The 14,143-nt window shown below is 52.0% G+C and overlaps 1 protein-coding gene across 1 annotated transcript; it reads left to right on the top strand.

The window, feature by feature from the left end:
* The first annotated feature begins 1,484 nt into the window (after nucleotides 1-1,484).
* TULP1 (TUB like protein 1) lies at nucleotides 1,485-13,643 on the top strand. The gene is made up of 14 exons (XM_074349067.1): nucleotides 1,485-1,691; nucleotides 1,856-2,162; nucleotides 2,487-2,645; nucleotides 3,330-3,485; nucleotides 4,227-4,328; nucleotides 4,405-4,524; nucleotides 4,853-4,971; nucleotides 7,505-7,510; nucleotides 7,613-7,783; nucleotides 7,923-8,035; nucleotides 8,927-9,038; nucleotides 9,114-9,212; nucleotides 11,397-11,568; nucleotides 13,095-13,643. Exons 1-14 carry the CDS (start codon nucleotides 1,485-1,487, stop codon nucleotides 13,226-13,228), a joined length of 1,977 nt encoding a protein of 658 aa, XP_074205168.1. The 3' UTR covers nucleotides 13,229-13,643.
* Nucleotides 13,644-14,143: the final 500 nt, after the last annotated feature.

Raw genomic sequence — 14,143 nt, 5'->3', positions numbered from 1 at the left:
GTTTTTGAGCAAAGGTGTCAACTGAAGAGGTGGTATTTGAGAAAGACTAATTATGGCAAATCTGGATCAGGTGGACTAAGGAAATGGTGAAAGACAAAAACACTGACCATTTCATTCAAATTCCAGCTCTAATCGTGTGAGTGTATACAATATAAAAGCAAAAGCTCTGACACAAAACAGATCTGGTTACCATCTGACTGACACTGAGCAAATCACTTCACCTCCCTGAGCCTCAGTTTCTCCATCTATAAAATGGAGATAAAATCTTTAACTCGCCTATCTCATTGGACTCTTGTGAGAATCAAATGAAATAAAGAACGTGTTCATTAATTTACTCATTTAAAAAAATGAATCCCAATCATGTGTCAAGTTATGTGGTATAGGTGGAGGAGACAGAGATGAAGTGGAAGTGCCCTGCAAAGGGGCACACAGTTAGCAGTGATTGAGTGCTCACTGTTGCAGCTTTCCACCAGCCATCTCATTCAACCTACACACCCGTACCAGGTCAGAATTATCAAACCCATTTTATAAATGAGGAAACGGAGGCCCAGAGAGGCTAAGTAAGTCACCCAGACATGTTCAGCTCTTAAGTGGCAGAGCTCAGGGCTTGGGCTCAGGGGCTGACATGCCCGAGATGGCTGCCTCCCTCCTAGTGTTAGACCTTTGAACATATCTATTTCCAACCTTAGGTCTTTATCTTGCTGTTCCCTCTCCAAGTACCGCTCAGTCCACTTTTTTTTTGGCTGCAGAACTCCTACTCACCTTTCAAGTTTCGTTTTAGAGTTTTAGATTAGGTTTCAGGAAGCCTTGAGGACCCCTAAGGGCCCCTCCTCTGGACTTCCTTAGAACTTAACCAAACCTTCCCCATAATATTAATCACACAACATTATATCCCTTGTCTCTAAATTTTTTTAAAAAGCATGTAAAAAAATCACTAAAAAAAAAAAAAGTTAAGTGTACATCCATAATATAGGCATATTCCTTTATAAAGTATATACACATATCTGCCAATCCATATATAACAAATATTAAAACCTAATTACCTTCCCCTCCAAAAAATATATATATAATAAATACTAGCAAATCCTAGTTCTTATTTTTTTTATAAAAAAGGAAAATAAATACAGGATCAGGATCTGATCTCATGTTTTCTTCCCATGCCCCATTTACCACCAGCAAATTACAAATCAGCATCTTTAACCCAAAGCTCAGCTTGGTGGACTGCAGGGGTACCTGGTACAGTGATGCCATCTTTCAGCCTGCTAAGGATCTGAGAACTTGGGAGTCTAGCCTCTTCCTTCAGTGGGCTAGGCAGGGGGGTGGGTTCTGGGCATGGGCACCTCCCACACCACAGTGCTGCCACTGTCTTGAGCCAGCGAGAGGTGGGGGCGAAGTTGAGCCAAGCCAGGATTAGCTGGGGCGGGCCTGGAAGCTTCCAGGGCTGCAGGGTGGCTGGAGACGGGGTGTGGATAGGCAAAGGTACCATGCCACTGCAGGACGACACCCTCCGAGAGGTGTGGGCCTCGGACAGGTCTGGAAGGCCCCCACCTCGCCTACCTGAATCCTGGGAGGCCCAGATGGAAGGGTTGGGGAGGGACAGGAAAAGGGGAGGGGGACAGATTGATTCCTTTGCTATCCTCAGCGGGCATGAGGAGGAAGACCGGAGCCCGGTGCAGCAGAGCACCAAGCAGGTATGTCACCCCTGCTTGGAAAGGAGGCAGAAAGAGCCCCGACTGTAAACCCACGCAGAGTAGGGGATCTGGGAGTGGGGTGTATCCCCCTCAGCAGCGTCTGGGTGTTGTTGCTTCCCTGAAGGGTTTTGGTTTGGGGTTTTGGTGGTGTTTGTTTTTAGCAGGAAAGGGATGTTGGGGGCACGGGGTGTCCAGGGGAGGAATTTGGGCTTTTGGGCATTAGAAGTGGCCATAATGCACAGGAGGGGTCATCCTTCCTCACCCCAAGAAGGGACGCAGTTCCCCTCACGATAATCTGCGGTTATTCCTGGCGGCTCAAAGGATTAGAGGGTGCTGGGCAGCCCTCAGAGCCCCCCTTTCCTGCTTCTCCCTCTTTGACCCCCACTCCGCAGCGACAGAAGTTGAGGAAGAAGAGGACAGAGGCCCCTGAGTCCCCCTGCCCCACGGGATCCAAGCCCCGGAGACCTGGAGGCAGGAGGGGGGCCGAGCCCCGGGGTGCCCCCCAGGGTGAGGGTCACGGAAGGGAAGGACCCGAGGTGTCTGTCGCTGAGTCCAGGAGCTCTCCCCGTGGTGGGGGTGGGGGGTAGGAGGAAGTGAAGGGGTGGGAGCGGGGAAGCGGGGCTGGGATTCAGCTGAGGGTAGAGGCAGTGGAGGGATGCATGAAAGCCGGGAGGGTTTGTCCAAGGTGGGGAAACAGAGTCCAGGGGAGCCCCCTAGAGTGAAGAGCCTGAGGAGGAGTGGGGCGCCGACGGAGGAAGGGGTCGAGTCCCTCCTGACCTGCGCATCTCGGCTCAGCGGGGCGGAGGGGGAGGCCGCGGGAGGAGCCCGTCCAGGAGCCCGCGGAGGCCCGGGCGCCGCAGACGGTCTACACCAAGTTCCTCAGGGACCCCGAGGCCAAGAAGCGCGACCCCCGGGAGACCTTCCTGGTAGCCCGCGCCCCAGACGCGGAGGACGGTAAGAGAGGGCCCGAGGAAAGGGCGGTAAGAGGGCAACTGGAGAGGAGGAGGGAAGGGGCAGGTTGGGAACAGCAGACGGAGAGAGGCAGAAAACTCAGAAAAACAGCATCGGGGTCTATGGCCTTGCCTTTGATCTAGAAAAACCTTTATTCCCGTGTTCTTGCCCCCATTTCCCGGATGGGGAAACCGAGACCCAGGGAGATTAAGAGTTTTGCCTTAAATTACAGTCAGGGTCCAGACGTAGCTCAGATGGGTCTGGCTGGAGGTCAGAAACAGAGACAGACAAGGAGAGGAAGAAAGAGTGGGAGAAACAGCACAAGTGTCTCAGAAGGGGCAGAGAAGGGGAAACTGAAAGATGCCTGGAGAGTGTGTTGAGGAGCTGAGAGTCCCAGAGAGCGATGAGGGACCTGTGGAGAAGGGCATTTTCCCAGAACAGGATTGCCAAGCCCCCAGCATCCCCCAACTCCAGCTCTCTCTCCTGACTGGGAGGCCTAGGAAGACTCTGGGGTCACCCCATTCTTTGAGGAAAGTGTCAAAACTCCTTTCTTCCTCCCGTTTCTGTTCCAGAAGGGGAGCCTCCTACCCCTGGCCTCCTTCACCATCTCCCAGCAATCTGGAGAACTGGGCTCCCCAGATAATGGGGTCCACCCTAGCCCCCATTATGAGGAGTTTCTACCTACAGGGGATGAGGAGGAGGATGAGGAGGACCTCGAAGATGAAGACAAAGAGGGGGAGGAGGAAAAGAAAGAGAAAATCCATCTGCCTCCCAAGAAGCCCCCTAAAGAGAAGGCTTCTGCAGACGTCAAGGAGAGGAAGGCCAAGGCCCAGGATCTGAAGGGTGGGTGTTGAGGGTACAGAGGGGACAAAGACACATAAAACAAGTCCTGCCTCTGAGGGGCCCAGGGTCTCATGGATACACAGGAGTTGAGACATCCAAAGCTACCCAGTGCCTGGGCACAAGAGTTTTTTCCCTTTGGTGGTTTCTTCCCCTCCCATGGTCCTTCAAGTCACAGATCAGTATGTGCTTGCCTCAACCATCCCCTCTGCCCCCTGCATAGGATGCTCTGTGAGCCAGGAAAGGTAGAGGATTTCAGTGTTCTTTGTGATTTTTTTAGTTTTTTTTTTAACTCAGTATGAATTATTGTTATAATTTTTATAAAAGTATCAAAGTGATTACAGTAAAAATCCATCACTGAATAAATGCTGTGATGGCTCCCTGGCTGGGGCTCCTCATCCTACTGGTACTGAGGTCTGGTCTAAATATCGACAGGCAGCTAGGACCTCAGGCCTCTGGGAGGGAGAGAGGACTGTCTGTAGCACTGGCCAGAAGAGGTTTTGTGGGGTGGCTGAGGTGGGAGCTGGGATTCCGAGGTTCAGTTAGAATGTCTGGCATTCATTCATTCATTCATTCATTCATTCATTCATTACTTATTAAACTCCTTGTGTTCATCCAGCCCTTTCTGGACTCAGGGTTAAAAAGATATGCAGAAGGTGCTCTGGGCCTCCCTGGGGACTGAAGAAATAATGAATGGGTTGGAAGGTGGCTCTTCTTTGTCTAATGCCCACCCTGCATTTCCAGGTGACCTGGGAAGCCCTGTCCCCCCACCAAAACCTCTGCGCATTAAGAAGAAGGAGGTGCCAACAGGGGAAGGAACCAAGATAAGAAAGATAAAGAAGAAAGGTAAGCCTGATCTGCAGAGGAACAAGGGACTCTGGGTGTGGTGGGGGTTGTGACCCCTTCACATCCACACATGCAGGGTCCAGGGAAGCTGACAAGGACCACTCAGCAAGCCCGACCAGAGTGAGTAAGAAGATGCCAGCAGCCATGTTTTTGGTTGGGGGGGATGGCCCAGAGGAGAAAGCTCTGAAAAAGAAAGGTGAGTGGCAGCGGCCTCTGGTGCTGTGACATCCAGTGGCAGGGGGACAGGGGGTGGGGGGTGGAATGCAGCATAGGGTAAGGAGTACGGGTTCTGGAATTAGAAGACTTGAGGGGAACTGACCCCAACTTGAACCCCACTTTAATAGCTGTGTGGCCTCAGGCAGCTGTCTTAGCCTCTCTGAGGCTCTGATAACAGTAATATAGGATTGCTTTCTTGTGGTTATGGGAAGGGTCCATGTGAGACATGGGTATTGGAAGCACCTCGCAAACCATGATGTGCTCCACCAGGGTAAGGGGTTAACAGGCTTGCCCCCCTCTACACCCAGGCACTCCCAAAGGCTCAGAGGAGGAAAGGAACAAGGAAGAGGATAAGAAGGAAGAGGCAGCAGCTGTGGTGACCAAGAACAGCAATCAGAAGGGGAAAGCAAAAGGAAAAGGCAAAAAGGTTGGAGCCCAGAGGGGAGAGGGTGAGGCCCCTTCAGGGAGCAGCAGCAGGGGCCTGGTCTTGGGGGACTGGAGTGTGGAACTTCATGGGCTGGGGCTGTGGAGTCACTTGGTGTTGGAATCTTGGTTCCCCCTCTGGTGACAGGATACAAAGACAAAGACATACAGGCTTGTGAGAACAGAAGAGATAGTCATGGGGTCACCCAGCTACCTGAGGGCTTTATGTCATCTGCTCTGAGCCCTCCTCCTGCAGCCTAACCATCAGACACAGCTAGAGATGCTCCATGGCCCTCCATGAAGAGACGCACATTTTCTGTACCAGGGAGGTGGGGAACAGGCAGCCCAGCATATGCGCACACACCCTTGGGCACACTGACAGCCAGCTGTACCTGAGTTATTAAAATATTGTCACCCTGCTTCTCTGAGATCCTGCTCAGAGTACTTTCTGCTCTCCCATCCAGGACCTCCCAACCTTCCAGCAACGAAAGGGCTAACCCTGGCCATCAGGGACCTCTAGGACCCCCCTCCAGGCCTACCAGTGTCCATTCTGATTGGGCATTCTCCATAGGCAGAACACACTGTTAAATATTTTGAATATTGCCCCCACTCACAACAGGACTCAGGTACCAACATGCACGAGCTGGACTAAGCAGGAGAGAGAGGTCCAACTGGAGAGAGAAAGTGATTAAAGTCTCTGAGAAACAGGTTTCCCGGAATGGAGAGATCACCCTGAGGACAGGGCCAAGGTCTTACCTTTGCGGATTTATTCATTTGTACAGGAGTGGTCAGGTCTTCGGGGACTGATTCACATTAGCCAAGATCGCCAGATACTGATATATAAACTGACAGGCCAGTTTGTCATCTCCCAGGAGAAATAGAACTGTAGCATAGCCTTCAATGCAGCAGGCCATTGAAATTCACTGCTGCAGAAATGTTTCAGTGAGTTCTGGTTTTCTTCACATCACATTCCAAACCCAGTCTTGGGTTTCCCAAGTTTCTTCTGGAGCAGCCTAGAGTGGAGAAGAGACGCCCACTCACCCGCAGGCTCAAGGCCTGCTTCCCAACACCAGCCTCGCCTGACACCCAGTGCAAACCTGCCCTCAGCATAAATAGGCAAACACAGCACATGAGGGCCTCTTAAACCCCAGATAGCATTTAATCCTCAAATACACACACCCAGGTGGCAGTTCCTTCTCTCCCCTGCTGGGAAGTTGGGGTTAGAATCAGAATATGAGGGCAAAGGGCACTAGGTTTGTGAGAACAGAAGGGGCAATGGTGGGGTCACGGGGCCAGGCCCCCCTAGGGCCTAATGCAACCTAATAGTTATTATTAAGAGTTTTTCCGTGAGCAAAATGAGCTTATTCATTCATTGTACTGATTATGTATTGCTATATAACAAACCACCCCTACATTTAATGTCTTAAAACAACAAACATTTATTCACTTAATTCCTGTGAGTCAGAAGTCTAGGGGTGGCTTAGCAGGGGGAGTTCTGGCTCAGGGTCTCCCAGGAGTTGCAGTCAAGATACCAGCTGGGGCTGTGGTCATCCTGAAAGCTTGTCTGGTAATGGAGGCTTCACTTCTAAAATGATTCACTGTCATGATGGTGGGCTGGAGGCCTCTCCTTAGGGCTGCTTGGGTGTCCTTATGACATGGCAGCCACCTTACCCCAGAGCCCAAGACTGTCCTAAGAGATAGAGCCAAGCAGAAGCCCCAAGATCTTTTATGACTGCACCTTAGAAGTGACCACCCACCACTTCTGCCATATTCTGTTGGACCAACCCTGATACAGTGTGGGAGGGGACTACACAGGGTGTAAATACCAGGAGGCAGGGAATACCAGGGGCCATCTTCTAGGTTGGTTACTACATTCATTGTGTATTTACTGTCCACTATAATAAGAGTAATAGCTAATGCTTCAATAAAACTATGTGCTTAGAACACAGCAATCCATACCTTCAGTCTCACCTCAGTTCAACCCCTGAGACCTGCCACATGATGGAAAGTCTTTCTAAAGCCTCTGGATCTCACAGGACACTGGGCATCATTCAAAGCTCAGCTTCACCTCTTATTAGCTATGTGAACTTGGGCAAGTTATTTAATCTCTCTGAGCCTCAGCGACTTCACCTGTAAAATGGGGTAACTACCCCAATAGCTATTGATACGAGGGATGAGTTAATATTTGGAAAGTGCTTAGAACAATGCCTGGCACATTGGTAGACTTTATATGAGTCTTTTTTAAATATATAAACGAAGTAAGGTCTGTCCCAGGTATCCATCTTATATACTTCTCAGACGAAAAAAACTGAGTCACAGTGTGGTTAAAACTTAACAAACATGACAGACAGTTAGTGGTGGAACCAGGATTTGAACCCAGGCTGTCTGGCTCCAGAGCCTGGACTCTTAACCACAAACTAAACAAAATAGTAATAAAGCACAAAGCTCTCCAGAGCCTCCTATCATGGCCTGGGGAGCTGCTGGGGGAGGGGAGGGGCCCACTGCGCTCCAGCTGCCTCTGTTCTCTCCACAAACAGAAAGCGGTGAGTTGTTCTGCCTGCCCTGCCTGCGTCCTGGCACGGGGAATCTGCTGAGGGCAGGGGAGCTGGTGCTCTGAGGCTGATGCACCCTCTGCCCCCACCCAGAAGGAGGAGAGGGCCCCATCCCCACCTGTGGAAGTGGACGAGCCCCGGGAGTTCGTGCTTCGACCTGCCCCCCAGGGCCGGACAGTACGCTGCAGACTGACCCGGGACAAGAAGGGCATGGACCGGGGCCTGTATCCCTCCTACTTCCTGCACCTGGACACGGAGAAGAAGGTGAGTAAGACAGAGTGGAGGTGCCAGGACCCAGGCTGAGGGAGGGCCTTCAAATAAGCCTTCTCTTTCCTGGCTCCCACCTCCATCCTCCACCCCATCTCCATTTCCCATTCTTCCACCGGGCTGCCTGTCTCTGCAGGTGTTCCTCTTGGCCGGCAGGAAACGGAAACGGAGCAAGACAGCCAATTACCTCATCTCCAGTGACCCTACCAATCTGTCCCGAGGAGGGGAGAATTTTATCGGGAAGCTGAGGTGGGGCTGGGTAGCTCAGGGAAGCAAGAGGGCTGTGACCAGTCACCTCTGTCCCCCTGTGCCTGGCAGAATGCCACCATATCGGACACTCTGGAGTCGTCCCCTGGCCCTGGACTTCTCACACTTGGATGTGTGCAGCTCACTTGGGAATCTTGTTAAAATGGTTCAGTGGGTCTGGGCTGGGAGGAAGATTCTGCATTTCTAACAAGCACCCAGGTGATGCCCACACTGCTGGTCCAGGGACATCACTTGGACTAAGGCACAGGGTCCACGGGACAGGGATTATACCTGAATTGTTCATGGGTGAATTCCCACACCTTGAACATAGTAGCTACTCAATAAATATTTACTAAGTGAATGAATGAACAAATATTCAGCACCTACCCTGTGCTATGTCTCCCCATATATCTCTTCAAATCCTCACCACAAATCTGAGAGGTGAGGGGAAAGTGAACCCTCAAGCCAGGCCTTATTTCTTTAATTTATGTGTAACAAATATATAAGGCCTACCTATGTGTCAGGCATAGTTCTAAATAACTTCCAAATATTAAATCTATTCAATCTTCTTATCAAATGAAGTAAATACTGTTATCATGCCCATTTTACAGATGGAGGAAGTTGTGGCTAAGAGTTTAAGTAACTTGCCTGGGGTCACACAGCTAGTATGAGATGGAGCTGAGATTTGAAAGCTGGCCAGTCCCCTCCTAGATCCAGCTTTTAAAACGACCTCACGGGGGAAGCCAGGGGCAGGAGCCATAGATAGCTCTGGTCCTAAGACACACCCACGCTTGAGGTGGGCAGCTCTCAAAGCTGCTTGACTGTGAGGAAGGGTCTGGGATGCGAGGTGTGGAATCCCCTCAGCCCCGCCCCCCTGCCCCACCCTGCTTGCAGGTCCAACCTCCTGGGGAACCGCTTTACAGCCTTCGACAATGGGCAGAACCCGCACCGCGGAGGCAGCACTGATGTGGGGAGCCTCCGGCAGGAGCTGGCAGCTGTGATCTATGTGAGAACCCCACCTGTGCCCCGAGGCCGGCCCCTCCCCTTGCAGGGGCCGGCCTGACGGGCATCTCCTTCCCAGGAAACCAACGTGCTGGGCTTCCGAGGTCCCCGGCGCATGACGGTCATCATTCCTGGCATGAATTCGGAAAACGAGAGGGTCCCCATCCGGCCCCGAAATGTGAGCCCCGCACCTCCCTTACGCCTCTCCCTGAGGGTCCTGCTCCCGCCTCTCCCTGAGGGTCCTGCTCCCAACGTGATCCACTGGTGACCCACTCTGGGTCATGCCCATCGTCCTATCACAAATTCATTCTGGCAACTTGTGGAATGAATTCGGGGGGGGGGGGTTGTCATTGAATTCACTGAAACAAGCACAATAGGTTTTTTCTTCCAGTTTACAACAAATCATTCATTCATATATTCATTTAACACACATATATTGAGTGCCAAGTATTATTCTAAGCAACTGGAGACATCGGTGGACAAAACAAAGATCTGCCCTCGTGAAGCTGGCATTCTAGTGGAGGCAGAAAGACAGTAGACAGTAACTGTGATAAATAAGAAAATTGTGTAGTAAGTTAGAAGGTGATAAGTGCTGTGGAAAAAAAGAAGTCCCACAAGGGAAGGGAGATGGAGATGAGAAGTGGGTGTGTGAACAGGTTTTGATATAAAAATACAGTGGTTAGAGTGGGCCTCACTGAGAAGATGAAATTTGAATGAAGTGAGAAGAAAGTCTGCAGATATCTGGGAAAAGATCATTCAGGCAGGGGGAAGAGCCAGTGCAAAGGCCCTCAGGCAGGACAATGCCTGATGGGTTTGAGAAACAGCAAGTGGCCAGTGTGGCAGGGAGGGAGATGAGGTCAGAGAGGTGAGAGTGAGGGGCAGACAAGCCTGTATAGCTGGTTTTTACTCCAAGAAATAGGAAACCATAGCAGGGTTTTGAGTAAAGGAGTAACATAATTTGACTAACATTTTAAAAAGCAAAAGTTGTTTGTGTGTGTGTGTGAGAGAGAGAGAGAGAGACAGAGGAAGGGAGGGAGAGGGAGAGGGAAAGAGGGAGAGGTATAGATAGGTTAAGATGCAGGGGTGGCCTGGAAAGGGGTGGCCTCCTTCAGCATGTCAGTCCCACGCTCTGCTCCTTAGCACTGCAAGTTGGGTGAGCCCAGGATTTCACAGATGATGACTGGCATGTCCCATACTCACAGCGATGTCACTTTACTTATTTACAATGAAAAAGAATACCCCCATCAGCTAATCACACATCCTTCCCTGCTGGAAAGTCACGCCATAATCAGAAGCTTGGCCAACCCATGGGACACTCCAGTCTTTAGGAACCTGTGGGTCCCCCAGTTGCTCCTTCCATGCCTGGAACAAACGCACAAATCCTCCAGAGGCAGCACCTCCCGTGTGTGTTTGGGCTTGGTAAGAAATACCTAGTGCTGCTTTAGATAGCTCTTCATCATCTCACAGTTCATTCATTCTACAATCACTTACTAAAAGCACAAACTGAAGATCAAAAATCAACACAACAGTTACCATCAAAACAATAGCTGACATTTAGTGAGCATTAACTCTGTGCCAGGAACTGATCTAAATAACATTTTATGCACCATTAACTATTTAATCCTCACAACATCTTGTGGTGAGGGAAACCAAGGCGCAGAACCGTTAATCAAACACTGTGCCTGCGTTAGAGTATCTAATTCTGTCCACGGCAGTGCATTGGGAGAAATGGGAAGGGCACGGTCTCATGCAAGCTCAGAACTAAGACATCTAAATCAGACATGGGGTCAGAAAGGGTTCTTGGAGGACATGTTCTTGAGTGGACTCACTCTAAGCCATGAACATGAACAGGAGACAAAAATTGAGGAAAGAAATATCTCAAGAGCACCATCACAGAGACCCTGTTCCCTCCTTCCAGGTACTCTCCCAGGACATTTTATTTCTTACTACTCTTTACCTGTACATCTCTCCAAGCTCAACTGTGAGCTCCTTGTAATTCCTAGACTGTCTGGTTCATTCTTGTAATCGGTGCCAACATATGCATATGGCTATGCCTAAGACCTCTGGGGTACCAATGGCACAGAGTACCTACTGTGTGTCAGATGCCACTTTCCAGTTTCCAACCCTCCGCTTTGGCACCCCACAGCAAAACACAATCTCACAGATGTATGCCCTGTCCATAAGCACACCACAGAGACCAAGCATGGGCTCAAGGATACTCCGCATGCATTTCATCATCCAGGCTGCCATGTACAAGGGCATGCATAAGTCCCGGGGCCCTCTCCCCCATCAGTCCTGAGATATCTGAGCCACCCCTAACTGTCCTCTCCCTAATATTACCCCTGCCCCTCTGGCACCCCAGGCCAGCGACGGGCTGCTGGTGCGCTGGCAGAACAAGACACTGGAGAGCCTCATTGAGTTACACAACAAGCCCCCCATCTGGAATGAAGACAGTGGCTCCTACACCCTAAACTTCCAAGGCCGAGTCACCCAGGCCTCAGTCAAGAACTTCCAGATTGTCCATGCTGATGACCGTGAGTATCTGAGGGCCCAAGCCAGGCTGTTCTCACCACCTCCAGGACCCCAACCCTCACTCAAGTCTTCCCCACCAATTCTCTTCCAGGAAGGTCACTCTCTACGAGGGGGCATTAACACTGTGCTCCCAAGAGCCTCAGATATTCTGAGTAGGTGTCTTGAGGCTCATTGCTCCAGGCCCTCATTCTAGCATTGACCAGAGCCTGCCTGGGATAGAGACTGGGGTATTCTGGGTAAGAGTGTTAAAGGGACAGTTACATGGCTGGAGTTTAAAAACCACTGATAGCCCAACCCCTATGTGGTCAAGGAGAATGCTGAGGCTCAGAGAGGGCAGCGCCTTACCCAAGTCTCTCAGCAACTCCAGGCAGTTACACTGGCCCACAAAATTTACTTCATAAACACTTACAATGCTTTCTGTGGAGCAAGCACTCTTCTCAGGGCTTCACAGATACTGAATCATTAAATCCTTTCAACAACCTGTGAGGAAAGTAGTAGTATTATTTTCCCTATTTAGCAGATGAGAAAACTGAGATACAGAAAGGTTAAGTTAACTTGTACATACAGCTGGTAAGAGGTAGAGATGGGAGTAGAACCCAGGTACTCTTGACTCCAGTGCCCCAGCTCCTAACAAGCATTTAGGAGTAGAAAATGTAAGTCAAGCTTTTCTGAGTGCCTACCCTATTGTCCCCTCTCCAGTGAGGTCAAAGGCCTGCCCCCAAACACGCAGGAAAACAAGATGTACCTGGAACACAATTAAGTAAAAATGTCCCTGTTACAAGCCTGGGGGTGAGGTCCCCACTAGGGTGAAGAAGTTTGGGTATGGAAAGGTATCTCCCAGGGACTCTCCACGTTCCGAGGATTGGCTAACACTGAGCGAGTTCCCCACCCCCGACTCCATCCTAGGGATGTGCCCCCAGCGTCACCTGTCCCGAGGCCTTGAAAAACCACTCTCCAGATCACATTTCTGGTGGAGCCTAGTTTGCTGAGGTTGGGCGTATTTTTAGCAACATCCTGTCCCTATGGATGCTGGGGGAGGTGTTGGGTTTGAGGCTGAGAACCTGGGCCAGATATGGGATACACGATGAGTGGGGCCACTGGATGAGGAAGCTAACCATGGGGCCAGTTAAGAGATAGAGCCTGGTGGTCTAAGACGGGCTTTGGGGTCTGGGGGTGAGAAGAAGGAATGGGGCTAGAAGACAACAGAGACATTGGAAAGGAAGGAGTCTAGTCTTGAGGAAGTTTGACCGGTTCCTATAAGTGAGTGCGAGCGGGTCATACGCATAGCCTTGGGCAGCAGAGGGTAAGGTAGGGTCCCTGCCCTCAGGGGCTTATAGTCAAGGCCGGTAAAGCTGAAGGTAGGTGGAGCTTGTTGGGTGGGTGACGGATGGAGGGTGAATAACTTGAGATGGTGATTAAGGATTGGGGCCCCAATGCAAGGAAGGGGGTCTTTCCTCAATGCCGAGGGCACTGTCTGCCAGGACGAGAACTCAAGTCTCGGGCCACCCCCACCCGTCTGTGTCCATAGCCGACTATATCGTGCTGCAGTTCGGCCGCGTGGCGGAGGACGCCTTCACCCTAGACTACCGCTACCCGCTGTGCGCTTTGCAGGCCTTCGCCGTCGCCCTCTCCAGTTTCGACGGGAAGCTGGCCTGCGAGTGACCCGAGCATCCCCTAGCACGGTGGGGGAAAGGATTCAGTGGAGGCTTGCAGGGTCCCTTCACCAGAGCCCCCACTGAAGACTCCTCCCTTGTCGCGGGGGTGGGGGTGGGAATGACCCCTCACTGTCTCTGGGTGACCTCCATCCACTGCCCAGCCTGGCACAGGCCGAAGCAGGGGAGGAGCTCAGACGGCAGGTCGGATGGAGATGAAGAACATCTGGAGTAGGAACCACACATCTGGTCGCGGAGCTAGCCTGCGCCGCTTCACCAACACCACCCCCGCCCCGCTCCCCAGTCACTTCCTGTCCAGGAGCTGTAGTCAGTGTTGTTTTAACCCCTTCTGGGACCGTACAAGGGCTCAGAAGAGCTAGGGCAGGCTTGGAGGAGGGGGTAGGTGATGGGGGACGAAGACCCGGTACCCACATCCTCAATAAAGTTGCGTCCTAGGCCAAGAGGAGCGGTGGTTCTTAAGCGCGTGCGAAGAACCAGGTGGTGGGAGTGATCTGGAGCGCGGGCGAGGTCGGGAGGGCGGGCTAGAGGGCTCCCTTCCCCACCCCCCACCCCGCTCCGGCCCAGGCCCCAGGCGCTCCGCGTCCCCTCCCACGCGCCCGTCGCGGGTCCTACCGAAACTCGGCGGGCTCGCGGTGTCGAGACGCCCCTCGCGGGGGCCCCGAGGAGCCAGGCCGAGAGGGAGGGCCCGGAGGTCCGGGAAGAGGGGGAAAGGGGGAAATTCGAGAAACAAGTCTCTCGGGGAGAACCAGACAAACCGGGTTCGGGCAGGGCGGGCGCAGCCTCCAGGGCGGGGCCGGGTCTGGGGCCCCGGGAGTAGGGGGCGGGCCCTCGGGCAGGAGAGGGCGCTCCGCCTCGGCCGCTCGGGACTGAGGTGGGGGTAGGGAGCCCCGCGGCCCGTGCACTC

This window comes from Camelus bactrianus, chromosome 20 (assembly GCF_048773025.1).
Source record: "Camelus bactrianus isolate YW-2024 breed Bactrian camel chromosome 20, ASM4877302v1, whole genome shotgun sequence".
Taxonomy (NCBI): domain Eukaryota; kingdom Metazoa; phylum Chordata; class Mammalia; order Artiodactyla; family Camelidae; genus Camelus; species Camelus bactrianus.
This window is presented reverse-complemented; position numbering and strand designations above follow the sequence as displayed.